This window comes from Melanostigma gelatinosum, assembly GCF_949748355.1.
Source record: "Melanostigma gelatinosum genome assembly, chromosome: 18".
In the NCBI taxonomy this organism is placed as follows: Eukaryota; Metazoa; Chordata; class Actinopteri; order Perciformes; family Zoarcidae; genus Melanostigma; species Melanostigma gelatinosum.
This window is the reverse complement of record NC_136651.1, coordinates 1746268-1763149: the sequence shown is the minus strand read 5'-3', so window position 1 is coordinate 1763149 and position 16882 is coordinate 1746268. Positions and strand designations below refer to the sequence as shown.

The following is a 16882-nucleotide window of genomic DNA, read 5'->3' as shown; positions in this document are numbered from 1 at the left end:
GGAAAGTCTGCCATTCAACATCAAACGATCTGGCCATGAGTGTCTGAGAGGCAGGAGTCTATAGTGGCTCGATTAGTGATCAGACGCAGGTGAGTGAACGGTGAAGGGAGTTCGACTGATGAGGGAGTGGAGCTGACTTTGACGCAATGAAATATTATTTATTCTAAATATGAAGCGATAAGATGCTACAGATAAATGACATGTGTTTTAGACACTCGTAACCTTTTTTACCAGTTGCTGCTTTAATCTTTGTCATGAAAGAATTCAAACATATTCAAATGTAATTTGCATAACAATGTAATTAAATGAATCATATCTCTTGAAGAGAGAGGATTACAATCAAAGTAAAGAGTAAAAGTAAGTAGTAAGAACTCAGATATTTTACTTAAGTAAAAGTAGCAATACTACAGTGTATAAATACTCTGTTACAAGTAAAAGTCTTGCATTGAAAATCCTACTTGAGTACGAGTATTAGCATCAAAATAAACTTAATGAACCAAAAGTAAAAGTGCTCTATTATGCAGATTATCCTATTTCAGAATAATATATAATATATATATATATAGGTCATAATTATCAATGCATTAATGTGTTCACTTTAATGTTGCAGCTGGTAAAGGTGGAGCTCATTTTGATTACTAGAAACTTCAATAATAATCAATAATAATAAATGCATTTATTTATATTTTTACATTAATAATCTGAATCTAGTCCACAAAGTGACTCATGATGTCAAATAAATGTAAAAGAAAGTAACCTGAAAAAAAGTAGTCGAAGTGTAAAGTAGCATGAAATGGAAATATTTCAGTACAAGTACCTCAAAATTGCAGTACTTGAGTGAATGTACTTAGTTACTTTCCACCACTGTGAAAACTTCAGTTTGCATTCACATTTATGTAAATGTATTTATTGTGGCTCTTATTCTTTCTTTCTTGCATTCTGTCTTTCTCTAATAATTAATTAAATATTAAATTATATCAATGTCAGTAAATCATTATTGTTTAAAAGGATGTTTCAGCCAATCCTATTTTTCCTGGAGGGCGGACCGAACTTGTTTATAATTCTATCTGGTGTCTGTCACCAGTGCGCATGCGCAGCCCGGGGTGACGAAGATGGTGCTCATCAAGGAATAGTGAGTCTGAAGTGTTTTTAAAAAACGTCTTTTAGTGCATTTCAACGGTCGCGTTTTCATCCACCCGAGTGCTTATTATCGAGGAGTAAAGACGTGTGTGTCGTTTAGTGGTGTCAGTCGCTTGGTTTTACCAGTATGTTGTCTGTAAAGAACCCGCTTTGAGCAGGGTGGATCAGGACGTGGATAACGGGACCTACACCGGTCTTTTTTAGGCGGTGCTAAGTGCGAGCTAACACGTTAGCACATTGAGTCCGAGCTAGCGTTAGCATCTTGGGTGCGAGCTAACGTTAGCATCTGAGGGGGTAATTAGCTTCTTAATGAAAATGAGTGACATAAAACTACTTTAATGGGTGAATAAAAACACCCGATATTAGCTTAGCTTATCCAGTTAGCATCGTGCTACATCTGCAAAAGGTGCCGTGATGTTAAGCTTTCGGTCGCGTGAGCGACAGATTAAGGTTCGGATTTACAACGAATGCTAGCTAGCTGTGGCTAGGTTAGCTTTAGCAGCCGGCTAGCCGTTAGCATGACAATTTTTCCTGACAACGGTGTTTGATTTTGTAAATGCACACATCGGACACATGTTAACCGCCGAGTAGGTGAATAAAACATAACTTTGTCGAAGAATTTTGCAGAAATGAGCCTTCATTGTTGGGTTATATCACGTTAGCAGTTGTACCCTTCAAGCTAGCTTGAGGTTACATGGAACTACTTTGCTGTTACTTTGTACAGTAGCTTTTATAACAGGGCGGCTAATAGATAGGTAGATACTTACCTGTAGGTAGATATTAATCCTGCAAGGGGAAATTTTTGGTACAGGTAAATAAAATAACAGAGTAAAAAATATCAAAAGCACAATATATACAATGAAATAGAATCATATTAAATGGACAAACTAAACAGTAGTGCAAAGATGTTATTGATTTGGCCAGAGGTGATTTATTCTAAAGTCTTATTGCAGTGGAATGTTCTTCTGTATCTGGACGAGTCTGTCCCTGCAGTAGGTGATGGAGAGGATAGTCCGCAATGTTTTCTCAGCAAAGCTAACTAGCTTGTACTATGTGGCTTACCTGTTTATGAGCTCCAGATAATGGTACCTGTTGTAGCCTTGAGGTGTTAAGCTAGCCCTGGTTAACCCACTCCTCTGTGTTGTGTTCAGCGGTACAGCTAAATTAAACCACAGTCGGAAAGATCCATTAATTGTGCTTTAAAGGACCTTCGTGTCTGGAAGAATATGTATCTGTAGCTAGCTGTAACTTTGCATGGTGTGTTTCTGCAGCGGAGATATCCATCCAAAGCCATGTAGTAGTAGTAATAACAATGATGTATAGCACTTTAATTAACACAGTAACAAAGTCCTTTAACAATTTAACAAGAGAGTCATAAGACTATACGTTAAAGACGTAAAACCAGATCAACTACATGAAATAATAAATACATTGAAGATGATCTTGGCCCGAGTGGTCAGTTTAAAAAAGGTTAATTTAAGATTAGATGTAGAATACGTTGCTCAGAATCTGCTCTCTAATCGAGTGTATCTACTAACTATCTTGCTCACAATATAAGAAGTAAAGCTAACAGAATGTGGAGGCCTGTGTCTTGAGCTCACGAAGAGAAAAGCACATTCAACACTAGTGCTGCCAATTAGTTTTCTCAGAGCACCGATATAGAAGTGAACAATCGAAGGCGTCTGACAGAGAGCTCTGTGGTGTTATTAGTGATGCCTCAGTGGGATTGATGGTGTTCTAATGTCTGGGGGAACTCCAGGATCTCTCCCACAGTTTCCCCCCATACATGAGAACACTACAGTAGAAATACAAATTTGGAGAAGTTTGTTATTGTTTACTAACAGATATTGATTCAACTTAACGGCCATTTTTTTGTCTTATTCAGTGTTTGAGGGTGCACATCTGCAAATCAGTTAATTTCAGCACCAAATCAAACTTGATCACTTATCAATGAATAGTTTCAGTGCACTTTAACAAGCAGCATCTGCTTGTTTCTAAGAAGTTGTAAACTTACATAAATAAAAGATAAACAATGTTTAGTGGCTAACTTTGTTCCACAGAAGCCAAAGTTAGAAGGCTGCTGCAGCGCAGACATTATTTCATAAACGTCCATCAGTCCGTCACTAATCCAGAACGTAAAGATGTTCACACTACTGTCACTTCTGGCGTCAAAATGTTTGCTTGCTTGCTGATCAAAATACTTGCTGATTAATCTTCTGTTGATGGTTGAGAGAAATCAAGCAGTTGAATACTGAGACCTGTATGAAGGCCGACTCCCTGCTCTACCTGTGCTGCAGGTGTCTGCCATGTCTACAGAGGCACACAGAGGATTTAGACTGGGTCTTACATAACTTCAGGTTTCCTGGACTACACCACCACTTGACCTGTGACCGCTCGACCTTTTGTCGAATAGTTCTGCCCTTTGTATCCAGCTCTGTCAGTGCCAGTCAGTGTGGATATTATGGATGCAATTCCACAGACATGTTCTGTCACTGGCCTCAGTGATATGCATGTTTTTCCTGGCACATCACAATAAATTTCTCAACAGCAAATAATCAAGCAGACCGTCACATTATTATTGGCTGTCTTTTGATCTCGCGTAGAAGCAAAACACTGAATAATTCTTCCGCTTTTAAGCCGGTAAAATGAGACGATGCCTCTAAAGACAGCTACAGGAAAAAGATGGCAGCGAGTGCTCCACTGGTGGTTTCACATTGGTTCCTCGTCTCGTGGTGAATTCAGTGATATAAACAGGTGTGTTCATGTTCTTCACAGTCTCATGGATGCTTTTGCAACATTGGTTATTTTATCTCTGTTACTAAAGCCACCGCCGGCCTCGTTCTTCCAGTTGAGCTTCATTGTTCACGGTTCCATGAACACCAAAACCTCAGCGTGGATGCGTCTTTGAAGATGTAACTTGTCACAATGAGGTTGTGTGTGTGTGTTGTGAAGTTCTCTGTGTGGCACATCAATAAGTCCACGTTGTGGGTGAAAATGTGGTGAATGTGAGAGCTGAGAGATACAGATGTTACAGATGTTTGTTAATAAAACTAACCACTACTGGTAGTTACAACATCGATTGTCTGCAGATGATTTTCTCGGCCATGTAATTCAGTGTTTAGTCCATAAAATGTCATAAATGCTGACAATATCCTGAACCTAATATGACGTCTGACAATCAGTGTAAACCAGGATGCTTTCAGTTTACAATGATATACAAACACACAAAACACTGATAATAAGGACGCTGAGAGCAGTTAATGTCATTTTGCTGTTTATAATGCATCCCTGGTTATGCTGCTGTTTGAGCCTCATCTGTTTCTATGAGATATGGATGTCATTGATTCAAAGGAGAAGGCATCACCCAAAATTAAGTAAAACCAATATGTCATTTTGGCCTGAGATTAAACGGGAATATATATATATATATATTTACATTGAATTTTTCAAAGCACTGGATTGTTGCAGCATGAATCCTTACTCACTCTTTTTTCACAGTTAATGCAGATTATGTCATGGTTTTAGGAAACCCTCCTCCTATTAAGAGGAATTCTTCTTGTTTAATAACGGGCGTGTAGCTACAACCATATGCTGTTTCCACATGACATACTTTTGGGGACTAAAGCAGAGTTTAGACGTTCGGACTGGGAGATTCTCCTCTTTTAGCAGCAGAGTCGCTTCATTCTTTCCCCAAAGATGGTCAGAGTGAAGTTTATCCTCACATGCTTCATGCTTTGGCATCTTCACGAGGTCACTCGGTGCCATTCAGCCACCCAAAGATTCATTTAATGCTCAAGCATTTGTCACTTTATCTTAATATTACCACAGTTTCATTCGACTCATTGGTTGTCTGTTACACATCCTTAACATTTGAACACCGTCTCCAGTATTCCACCTCTCTGTTTCCACACTAATGTGTTGAACTTTGTTTGTTTCTCTCTCCACTTCCTGCCCCACCGCTCCCTTGTTTCCCTCTCTCAGCCGTGTAGTGTTGCCAGTCTCTGTGGAAGAGGTGAGTAATCGTTGCCTCCATACCCTCTTTGACATCACAAGCTATTCTGAGTGTTTCTTCCACAAAATATATTGTGTATCACAGCTAAAGCATGATCTTTGTGTTGTGTATTTTTCTCCTGAACTGCTGGTCCACTCAGGCCTTGGTCAGGGTCACGAGCCGAGACAGAATAGCCTTTGTTAGAGAGCGCTGGTGTGACAGGCTGGTGGTGGTGTTTGCAGAGGGAGCTGGACTGGACTGTGAGCTCAGCCTTTAAAACTCTCTTGTCATCTTTCTCTTAATAGGAATCGCTTCTTTTTATCTCCTCTCTGAATCAGACCAAGGGAGCCCAGACCCCAGTCTGACATCCAGTGACTTCAAACATTGGCCCTTTTTCACTGCCTTCTCTGCAAAGGGAAAGTCATCGTGACTGGCAGTTAAAGCGTTTAGTTTCTCTGGGTTTTCTGTAGAATGAGTAAACTACATAACAATAATGGTGTCAGCAGTAACGTCCTAAACAACAGCGGTTAATATTCCATCTTAAAATGAAGATGATTCATTCAAGTCCTTTCCTTTAGACTGAAGGGGAAACAACAAAAGGATGTTTTGTCACCAGTGTGATGTGAAAATGTGGTTCAGCAATACGGTTTAAATCGTGTCCGTGTCCACACATCGAGACCCCGTCAGACAGCGCGCCTGACGGGCTAACGTTAACGACACAACACAAAAGCTAATCGGACTCCAAATTTTACGCTAACACGAACGTTAGCGGTTGTAGCTAGCCCCGTTCTGTGACCAACATTGAATGTTATTTGTACATATCGGCTCTCAGGACAGATATGGTGCTTTAGTTGGTGGTTGGGGTGTTTGTCGCACAATATTCAGAAACAATGTCCAATTGGTCCAAAAGAAAGCCCATTTGTCCGACAGTCTATTACCCCAAAACAGACGGTCGGACATTGTCCTAATAACATATACACTCTCTGTGCAGCAAAGAGAAGCATGTGGCTGATTATGATGCTGTGTTTATAGTGACTTCAGCTGGAACAAAAGTGTGGAAATCTGCTGAAAGACGAGCGATGATTAAGCAGCAAAAACACCAGAATTTAAAGGACCAGCTTGAACCACACCTCATTAAGATCCTCATGTACCCATATGTCTGCTGTATGAAAGAAGAAGTCTGGTCTTTTTCAGTACACTTGAACACAGTCTGGGATTTCCTGCGTAGCATCTAGTGGCTGTCTGTGGTACTGCACCCTTGAGGCACCTGCCTTAACTTCAGGAACCTGCCCAGTCTTTCACAGGACTCGTTCCTGCAGTTTAACGCTGTTTCATTCAGTCTGTGTCTTCTCTTTTCTCTCTTCCCTTTCATCCCAGTATCAAGTAGGGCAGCTGTTCTCTGTGGCTGAGGCCAGCAAGAACGAGACGGGAGGAGGAGAGGGCATCGAGGTGCTGAAGAACGAGCCGTACGAGAAGGATGGGGAGAAGGGACAGTACACACATAAAATCTACCACCTAAAGAGGCAAGTCCCTGGAGTGGAGCCGCAAGGTCCTCTATGCACAGTGAAGGCCAAGCTTTAGAGCAACATGCATGCAGCAGTGATGGAGAGAACAGGACTGAGGCAGCGTCTTTGTGACAGACATCAACCAGACTGAGAAATGTAAATTATTTATAAATAGCAGCTTCACAAAGCAGACTTTTATGGCGTTGCTATCACCTTTTGGCTGAGTAACCTAAGGAGGTAGGACACATAAAACCTGGAGCAACGGAAACATGAGCTGGATCTTTAGCCTCCGTCTGGACGTGTTTGTTTGGATGGAAGGAAACAGACAGCGCTTGTTGCCAGCTGTTAAGGCAGACGGTAGGAACGTTTTGGCAGCAGTCTGAGGGGAGATGTTGGGTTGTTGATACTCTGCATGTCACGGTGAGCAGCCGTTTTACTGAACCGGCTTCACCTCGTCGTATGTACTCCTGCATTGTGTGCTCCACAAGAAAGGGCGCTTCCTGCAAAGTAGAGTCACGCTTTCATCCCTGGGATAGCACGAGGCTTCCCTCGTGTTGGTGCATGTGAAACCGCTCACAGGCTCCGTCCAGAAGAACTGGACGGAGTCATCGGGATGTCAGCCAGTGGTTTGTGGACTGATGTTTTGAAGCATCGAGTTCGGGAATTCACTGTCGTCTTGGATTACGGCCGTCGCCGTGTTGGTTTATTTTGCAGCCAGTGAACAGGAAGTGACCATATGTGGACTGAGGAGGAGCGACGTAGAGACGCCGTATACGTCTCTGGTAGAGACCTGTCAATCACTGTGTAGCCCCGCCCTAAAGCATCCCCTGCTTCATGGTCTGTTTGACTCTAAATGGGGTTTAATATCCCAGCTGCATACAGCAGTTCCACGTAGACGCACAAGGAGAACTGAAACATTCCTCTTATTTTACATTGTGTGACTGGTTCTTTGATGCTGCAGGAAAACAAAAAGGATAATTCATTACACGCAGAATCATACAATGTATGCTGGATTTGTACATGTGTAACCGGGTCTCTGGGTGTTTTATTTGAGGACCGTGGACTCTATTGTCTGACTTCCTTCTTCTCCCTCTGCAGTAAAGTCCCAGGTTATGTGAAGATGATCGCACCAGAGGGAGCGCTAGTGTTTCACGAAAAGGCTTGGAACGCCTACCCGTACTGTCGCACCAGTAAGTTCATGTTGTTTCACTGCAGAGACGCTCGCCGTAGCTTTAGTGCACCATGTCTGAGTGTCGTACATGTTCCCATATGGAGCTGAAACAGTTTGTCCACCTGTTTGTATCGTGATGCTCATGTTCTCTTCTCTTTTCCTCTCCCCTCTCCGTCCTCTGCAGTTGTGACGGTGAGTAGTCTGAAGTCTTTTATTTCTCACTTCGGTCCCAGTGAGATTCATCTGCATGTCTCTGGAGTGTTTGGTTGTTGGAGCTCGGTGACGTAGCGACGGCTCAGCTGTCGAGCGAACCACAAACACCATCAGTCAGTCTGAGCTTCTGTCTGTCATCCCTGTAACGGGTCGTTTAAAACCCTGGAGGTTTGTTCATCATTTCATTCAGGGAATAAAAGCTCTCCACGGTTTGCTAACGGCACAACGATCAACACACAATTTCTTCAAGGGACATGTTTGACTGTTTTCCGGAGCGGTGTAACTCCCACAGAGGAGGTCCTCTCTGTTCAGCAACACAGCTTGCTCTTTGCTCAGCAGTGCAGGTCAAAGCTTTACAGATTTAAATTCGTCCCCTGCCAGCAAAAATCCCCGATCAACAGAAGAAAACAAAATCTATTTTAATGGAATTACAGTGAATTTTTAAAAGTTGTCTTAAAATGGACTGCTATCATACAGCGTAGATCTGCACTATTGGAAAAAGAGTGTGCGTTAAAGGTCCAGACGTTCTGTTCTCAGTCCAAACCGTTCCGGCCTTATTCTACATGCTGGTTGAGTGTATCCTGTATGTGCAGCGTGCAGCCTGTATGTGCAGCCTGTATGTGCATCCTGTATGTGCAGCGTGCAGCCTGTATGTGCATCCTGTATGTGCAGCGTGCAGCCTGTATGTGCAGCCTGTATGTGCAGCGTGCATCCTGTATGTGCAGCGTGCAGCCTGTATGTGCAGCGTGCATCATGTATGTGCAGCGTGCATCATGTATGTGCAGCGTGCATCATGTATGTGCAGCGTGCATCATGTATGTGCAGCGTGCATCATGTATGTGCAGCGTGCATCATGTATGTGCAGCGTGCATCATGTATGTGCAGCGTGCATCATGTATGTGCAGCGTGCATCATGTATGTGCAGCGTGCATCATGTATGTGCAGCGTGCAGCCTGTATGTGCAGCGTGCAGCCTGTATGTGCAGCGTGCAGCCTGTATGTGCATCCTGTATGTGCAGCCTGTATGTGCAGCGCGCAGCAGACTGTCGCCCATGAGTGATGTCTGCGGAGCGTCTTCACAGCCTGTACCTCGCTGCTCATCTCCTGCGAGCTAACGACCGGCGCTGGGGTTAAGAATAGCGCTGAGCCGAGCGGCGTCGCTTGTGTCCTTTCAGTATCAACGTCTTGATTGGTTGATTGGATTTAGCCGAAGTACATCTGTCAGAATCCTCCATTCATGGTATGACTGAGCTGCTGCTGACGTCGTTCAGTGTGACGGTAGCGCCGCGTGCCATTCTTCTCTCCAGCGTGATGATATGTGTGTGTTCTCTCTCCTGCTTCTTCAGAACGAGTACATGAAGGACGACTTTATGATAATGATCGAGACGTGGCACAAACCCGACATGGGAACAATAGAGAATGTAAGTGTGGTTGGAGACGTTTGAGAAAAGAATTTAAAGAGAGAGAGAGAGAAGAACAGTCACATTTGAAGCAGCAGAAGCGGAGATATCCTGACTCTTAGACATACTGGGTCCTACGTTTCCCACAATGCAACACGAGAGCATCTTTCATTAGATAATCCCTGCCTGATAAACGGTGCACTCCTAGTTTATAATGCAGGCTCTCTGTTATAACTTTGAAGCTATAAAGATATAAATGAATCTCCCTGACTTCATAGAAATCTTCACCAAAGTGTGAAATAAGGAGAAAAAGTTCCAAAACGCCAGTTTTTAATATTTGAATCTCATTTGGTTTCCACTCAGCACAGATTTGAATACGTCCTCCTGGGACAAACAAAGTGTCCTTTACCTGCTTGTCCTTCTCCTCCGTGTCAGGTCCACGACCTGGACGAGCAGACATGGAGGACCGTGGAGGTGTCTCCCATCGACATCGCCAACCGAGATGAAGTCACCCACGGGGTGAGTTTGTCTTTAAACTCACATGTGATCAGACATGCAGGATGTCTCCACCCTGAGGAGGAGTTTGGTCACACAGGTTCATTACCCATCAGCCATAGAGCCTCACTGAACACTGAAATACTTTAAACTCTGCCCGGCAACTTCATGTGAAGATGAGGACTGGTGGTTGTTCAATACCTTTTAGATGAGCTTATGAAAGAAAGACAGAGAAAGAAAGAAAGACAGAAAGAAAGACAGACAGACAGACCTGTTGGTCAAAACCTCTCACGGTTTTACTCACATGTGTCTGCTACCTCCGGAGCTCACAGTCCTCCCAGAAAATACACTGCACTTGTGTTTTTGTATCGTTTGACACTGCGTTGTGCATCCCCGTGTAGCGGGCTGCACGGTGGTGTGGTAGTTAGCACTGTTGCCTCGCACCAAGAGGGACCCGGGTTCGATTCCCACTCTGTGTGGAGCTTTAGGTCAATGGATGATTCTAACATTGCCCGTGAATGCAATAGTCTGGCCTTCACCCTGCCATTGAAGGATTGGACCAGTGAATGTCTCCAATGCGTTGCAGTCCTCGTGTCCCAGCAGCTGCTTCATTACTCGCTGTCTGTGTATCAGCTCCAGGGCGCATTATCTATTCATTCATCTTTTTATGTGACATTATTATCTGTCTCTGTTCGACTTAGAGTTGTACAGTATTGTGGAAACGGAACCTCCGGTTCTAAAGAGTGAAGTCAAAGCTTCAAGTGTTAAAGCTGCATTCTCTCTAGTGGCCACCAGGGGGCGACTCCTCTGGTTGTATAGAAGTCTATGAGAAAATGACTTCTCTCTTGATTTATTCCCTCAGTAAACATGAGTTTATGGTTTCAAGTCTTCTTCAATACAGCATGATGTTCATTTGGTAACTTATATATTTAATGATGAAGCAACGTTTCAACATGGCCGTCTTCTTAAAAACATGATGAATGACACTTCCAGCTGTCACTCAGTAATACCTAAACCTGTGGTTTAACATCTTAAAGGAGGCTTTAAGCCGTTTTCATCCAGGTGGGTGTTTCCTCCCAGAGCGTCCAGTAATGACTCAAGTGGATCAGTGTTGAGGCCGAGGCTTAATCTGAAGGTCCATCTGCTCCCGGTGCTCCACGCTCGGTCCCAACAGGCCTGATGGATTAAACAGCACAGTGAGCCTTGAGCTCGGGGGGTTTGGGGTTAAATACAATCTTGTGGTCGCTGATTCTTCATTATTCCTGAACACAGACAGCCCTGTTTCCTGCTTTGTGAGGATTGTTTTTCAGATAATTCAATGTTTCTAAATGTATAGTAATGTTAAGAAGTAGGAGGATTTTCTCTGTGTGACTCTAAATGGACCATAATGTACTAAATGAACATCATGCTGTGTTGAAGAAGACTTGAAACTAGAGATTGAGACATAAACTCATGTTTACAATGTTTACTGAGGGAATAAATCAAGAGAGAAGTAGAGTCATTTTCTATAGACTTCTATACAACCAGAGGAGTCGCCCCCTGGTGGACACTAGAGAGAATGCAGCTTTAACACGTGAAGCTTTGACTTCACTCTTTAGAGCCGGAGGTTGTCGCCTGGCTTTAACAAACGAGAACAAACAAAGATGTCCACCAGACGTCCGCTCTTGACCCAGTGTGACTAGAAGCTCAGTGCAGAGTCATTGAAAGCAGCAGCAGCTAAACAGCTGACTCAGCTACAGTCTGTTTCTTGCCGGATCTTAAAGTTCTGTGTTTAATGTTGTTTCAGGACTACAAGCCAGAAGAAGACCCGGCTCTGTTCCACTCCGCCAAGAAGGACCGAGGACCTCTGGGCCCCGACTGGAAGGTAACCCGACGTAGAAGCGTGAAAGCAGAGCTGCACCAGCTGCTGGACGCCGTGTCCTCTGTCACATGATTAATGCTCTCGCCTCCCGTCCTCCACAGAACGAGCTGAAGACAGACTGTCCCTACATGTGTGCGTACAAACTGGTCACAGTCAAGTTCAGGTGGTGGGGCCTGCAGACCAAAGTGGAGAACTTCATCCACACGGTAAAGCCTCATCACTCTTCATGTCAGATCACTGGTGTTCATACTTATAACGCAGTATTTGTGTTGTTTATAATGACTCATCTGCACCAAACTAGCCTGCTGACCGGCTTAAAAATACAGGAGAACATGGCTTGAGCGTATTTCAGATGAAGTGAACAGTGTGTACTTTGCACTTCTTAGTTTGGACACTAGATGTTGCTGCCACCACGAACAGCTGTTTGACCTCCAGTCATTACGACGAGATGATGATTTAGGTAAACAAGACAGGAGATGGTGAGTGAGGGCCAGCAATGAGTTGTGTTTCACAGAAGCTGAGAGGAAGTGTGAAATAAGATGCCATGAACTCAGTTTGTTCACAGGCTGAAGGGCTTCCAGGTCTACAAACACTGATTCTCTTGCAGCGTAACTTCTCTCATTTATAAAACACTAAATGTTTGTGGAAATGCACACACGCCGAGAAATATTATCATTTCTCAAACCTTGCCTGCCTGTGTGGAATTTCCTCTTTATAAATCCCACCTCCCGCCCTCGACACGCCCACATTCAACCACAAACCGTCACGCAAAGCACCTCATGAGTGTTGATGCGTAGAAACAACCGTTACAAATGAGTGTTTATGAATTACTCTGATTTTCTGTGGCCATGAAGTGTTGTTTCTGTTCTGGCCACCAGAGGGCGACATGGCTTCCCTTAACGTTAAAGGGAGTAAAAGTAAAATGTACTAAAGCGTAGTTCAGCTCATTCCAACATGGACTGAAAGCAGGAAACACGTCTTGTTGTTGTTTGTGCAGAAGCATAATTATTCACTTCTCATTCCCTCCACAGCAAGAAAGGCGTATTTTCACCAACTTCCACCGCCAGCTGTTCTGCTGGATTGACCGATGGGTGGGTTTGAGCATGGAGGACATCAGGCGGATGGAGGAGGAGACCCAAAAAGAGCTCGAGGAGGTAAATACAGACCTACACTGGACCGGACCGTCTTCTTCCTGCTGTGGTGGTTGATGTTGAAGAAAGTATCTGAACAATACAGTTGATCTCTTTGCATGTTTCCAGATGTTGTAAAAGTCAAGGAGCTCTCTGTTGTGAGTGCTGAATGTTGTGTTTGGACCAGCCAGCCGGAGAGGAAACGACATGCTCCATGTAACCCTTTCCCTCCTGACTCCTGTGACTAGATGCGTCAGAAGGGAGATGTGCGAGGCACCTCTGCAACAGACGTGTAGCGGCCGGCGCTGTTGGTCAAACACACGAGAGGCAGGCTGAGTAAGTCTCCCCCCCGCAGGAGGGCTGGAGCTGCATGGATCCCTCTCCACCCTCTCCTAACTCCGCTGTCTTCACTTACTCACGCTTCCACTTCATGTGTTTGGTGCTTGACATGTTTCTCTTTCAGCGCTTTGTGTTGTTCCCGTTCTGACCCTCTTGTTTTCATCTCGTTCTCAACGTTCTGACTTCCGTTCATCGACTCACTTTTGTCTTTCTCACTCTGGTCCTAACGTTCTCTTCCAGCTCGATGCTCGTCTGCACTCCGTTTGTGTTGCTCTGTGTTTTGTGATCATGTGACTAACGTATATATGGATGTGTATGTATGTATGTATGTATATATGTATACATAGACATAAGTCACAATGGGATTTCAAAGCTTCATTGAAAAATATTTGAAGATGTAAAAACTAAAGATGGTCGGTGCAGCCCGAGAACAAAGACAGCAGCTGATTGCTCACAGATTTAAACATCTCTCTGTCTCTTCCTAACTCCCCCCCCCCCCCCCCCCCCCCCCCAGCTGCGTAATACAGGTCCGATTCGAGGCACCAGTGCTGCTCATGAGCAATGAGGCAAATCAACCAAACCCCGTCACGATGACGTCATCAGAGACGCGTCCACCACGATGAGGAGGAGGCCCGACGCTGCGTCTTCTCCTCCCGTCTCACATGATTCATTGGGGGGTTTGATGATGAAAGATTGGTTTGACAGTACTGTACAGATTCTACCCCGATCACAAGCCTCCTGTTCACTACAGACAACATGGTTTTGCATACATATTAAAAAAAAAGAAAAGAAAAAAGCCCCCTCTTTGCACAGAGCGTAAATGGGCTGATGTGTAATTGTTAGTTGATTGTTACGACGGGCTTTGTTTTTATTCAGGTGTGCACCGGGACTCAGAAAGTCAAGCCTTTTTAAATTCATTAGAATGATTTTAGCTTCCCACAACAATTGGTATCTGATGACTATACAGTAGTGTCTATATTCTGTCGCTAGACGTCCTCTCCTTGTCTCACTGTCCCCTCTGTCTGGCAGTTAGTTGGGAATTTTACATTTCTTTTTGTTGTTGTTTTTCCATTTTGAGGCTATGGTTCAAAGCAAAGTTAATGCTCATGCATGATGGGTAATTATCGACTATTGTCCCCCCGCCCCTCCCCCACACGTGCACACGTCTCCCCCATCATCCTCCTCCTCCGTCACAAGTGCATGTGGACAACAGCAACTCCTCGCTCAACTGTCATTGCATGTGTACAGTCGCTGCAGTGCAGCTTTCGCTCCAGTGGATCGTTAGTGTTGATTAGAGAGAGAGAGAGAGTGTGTGTGTGTACGATACACCGGTGTGTGTGTGTGCGTGCGTGTGCGTGTGTGTGCGCTTGTCTGTTATCAGCTGCCTTCGCTCTTACCGGACCGTCCCTCTCGAGGCTCCTCGTGGTCTCCGTCGCTGCATGTCAACAGGGCTTTAAACCAACAAAAGATTCTTTCTTTACATTTTTTTAACCATAAAGTCGGTGCATGAATCAAGGTAGCGTGTTTTTAAAACATAAATATATATCTTTATTAAACTACCGCTTCCTCTCTCAGCTGACGGGGCTGATGGGTCCAGGCAGATCTGTGGTGTTTGTTGAAGTTGTGTCGTTTTATATTTTCACCATTTAGTTGTTTTTTTAAAGCGCTTCATATTGACGGTCAGTCTGAACGGTTTCTAGTTCAACAGTTCAATCTCTTCTGCTTTAGGTTGATCTGAAAACATCTCTTCTTCTTCTTTTAATGCAGGATGGACTTCACTCACAACAGAGCTCCGTTAGCGTCTTTGTGTGGAGCGGAGTGCAGATCCTCTCTCGGTGAAATATGTGATGTGTTCTATGATCATGACGTAGCTTAGTGCGAGTGAGACTGTGTATCGATCAGGTGTGTGTGTGTGTGTTGGACCGGTTTTAAAAGAGTTATAAGTGTACTTTATAATGGTCCATTGTAGGAATGGACATCTTGTACATACAAACACTGACTTGAATGGATAATTCACAGCTTCTCAGCGGTGTCAGGTCTTTATCATTCAGTACTGCTAACTTCTTGAGGTTCTCGTGTTGCCCGAGCAAGAAGAAGTGTCCTCGCGTCCTCGTCCGCGCTCGTGAATGTACAGCCGGGAGACGCTCGTGTCGGCCTGAGCAGGATGTGTGCGACCTGCAGGAGACGCGTGACGCGTTTCACACCTGTACAAGCATGACCTGGAGCCGCTAGATCGGCACCACGCGAGCAGAGGGGTCCTAAAAAATACAAGTCCAGATCTGGATCTGCATGCTCAACAGCGTTTTATTTCATTTTATTATTTTCCTTTCTCTGTGTTTGATCAGGAGAAGCTCTCGAACTGCATCAGAGAAGAAGGGAAATCCTTTATTTTATTTTATTTTATTTTATTTAATAAAAAAGGGGGGGGGGAGCTAGGAGCTTAGGGAACAGATGGAGTCCAAAATACTGTTGTCTCTTTATTGTAATCATGAACACACACTTGCAAAATCTACTGTTTTTGTTCTTTTCTGTTTTCATTTTTGAAAAACACAGATTCACAACGTTCTATTTTCTCTGTTCTGATGAAGGCAACATTCAGGGGAAGTAGTAGTGAATGTAAAACAAGTAGTTCATGTTTGTTTTTGTTCTTCACGGCCTTCAGGCTGTGACAGAAGGTCTAGACAATGGAACATAACAGAATATCTAATAAATTTGATCAAATAAGAGAATCAATGTGATGTCTCCTGGTTTGTTTGTTTGCTTTTACTCTCTTCAACAGTGAACTTCGCTTTCTGAATTTACATTTTAATGTGAAAATTGAAACTTTTTTCCACGTTGTGATTGTTTTGGGATAAATTAAGACTATTCTAAAAAGGGGCAAAAGATGAGCAATTGCTTCCAGCAGAGAACCAGACGTCACGATCTTCAGACTGAACAGGTGGAAGATGAAGCTTCTGCTAGCTTCTCTGTAATCGGGCTGAGTGGTTGTTTATATTGCACATGAATGCATAAATGAATGAGCAAATGTCAGTAATCTGTTTAATATTCATTTCCTTGATCTAAAACATTCTTTATTTTATACAGTTCTGCAATGAACCGACTGTTAATATTTTGTTTTAATAGTTTAAAACTGCCAATACTCAAGTAAAGTACAAGTACTTCAAATTGTACAGTACTTGGAGTAAATGTACTCCAAGTTACATTCCATCACTGCAGTCTGGATTTCTAAATGTAGGAGGAAGGAGTGGTGGAAAGTAACAGTAAAGTACATATTCTAAAGTACAGTACTTAAATAACTTAGTACTTTGTAAGATTTACTCCACAACATTAATAACATATATGTACTTCATATATAATTAAATTTAAATTATCCCTAGCAAACCCTATCTGCAACAGAATGCATCACTAATCATAATAATATACATTATTACAAAATGTGAAATTAGTCATTTTACTACAGCTACTTTAAATACATATACTTAATAAAATAACATAATACTTTTGCACTTTTTGAATGCAGGGATTCGTTTTAAAAGAGTACACTACACTACTTCTACACTGTGGTATTCCTAGTAAAAAGTACTACCTGAGTACTTCTTTACCACAGACTGCAGCACACACACTCATGCATACATTTA

General features: G+C 43.3%; 1 protein-coding gene across 1 annotated transcript; it reads left to right on the top strand.

Annotated features, from left to right (window-relative positions):
• The first annotated feature begins 1107 nt into the window (after positions 1–1107).
• Positions 1108–15973, top strand: pitpnb (phosphatidylinositol transfer protein, beta). The gene is made up of 12 exons (XM_079289554.1): positions 1108–1132; positions 5122–5152; positions 6509–6654; positions 7735–7826; positions 7992–7999; positions 9366–9440; positions 9855–9938; positions 11701–11778; positions 11877–11981; positions 12807–12929; positions 13154–13241; positions 13759–15973. Exons 1-11 carry the CDS (start codon positions 1113–1115, stop codon positions 13199–13201), a joined length of 810 nt encoding a protein of 269 aa, XP_079145680.1. The 5' UTR covers positions 1108–1112; the 3' UTR covers positions 13202–13241; positions 13759–15973.
• Positions 15974–16882: the final 909 nt, after the last annotated feature.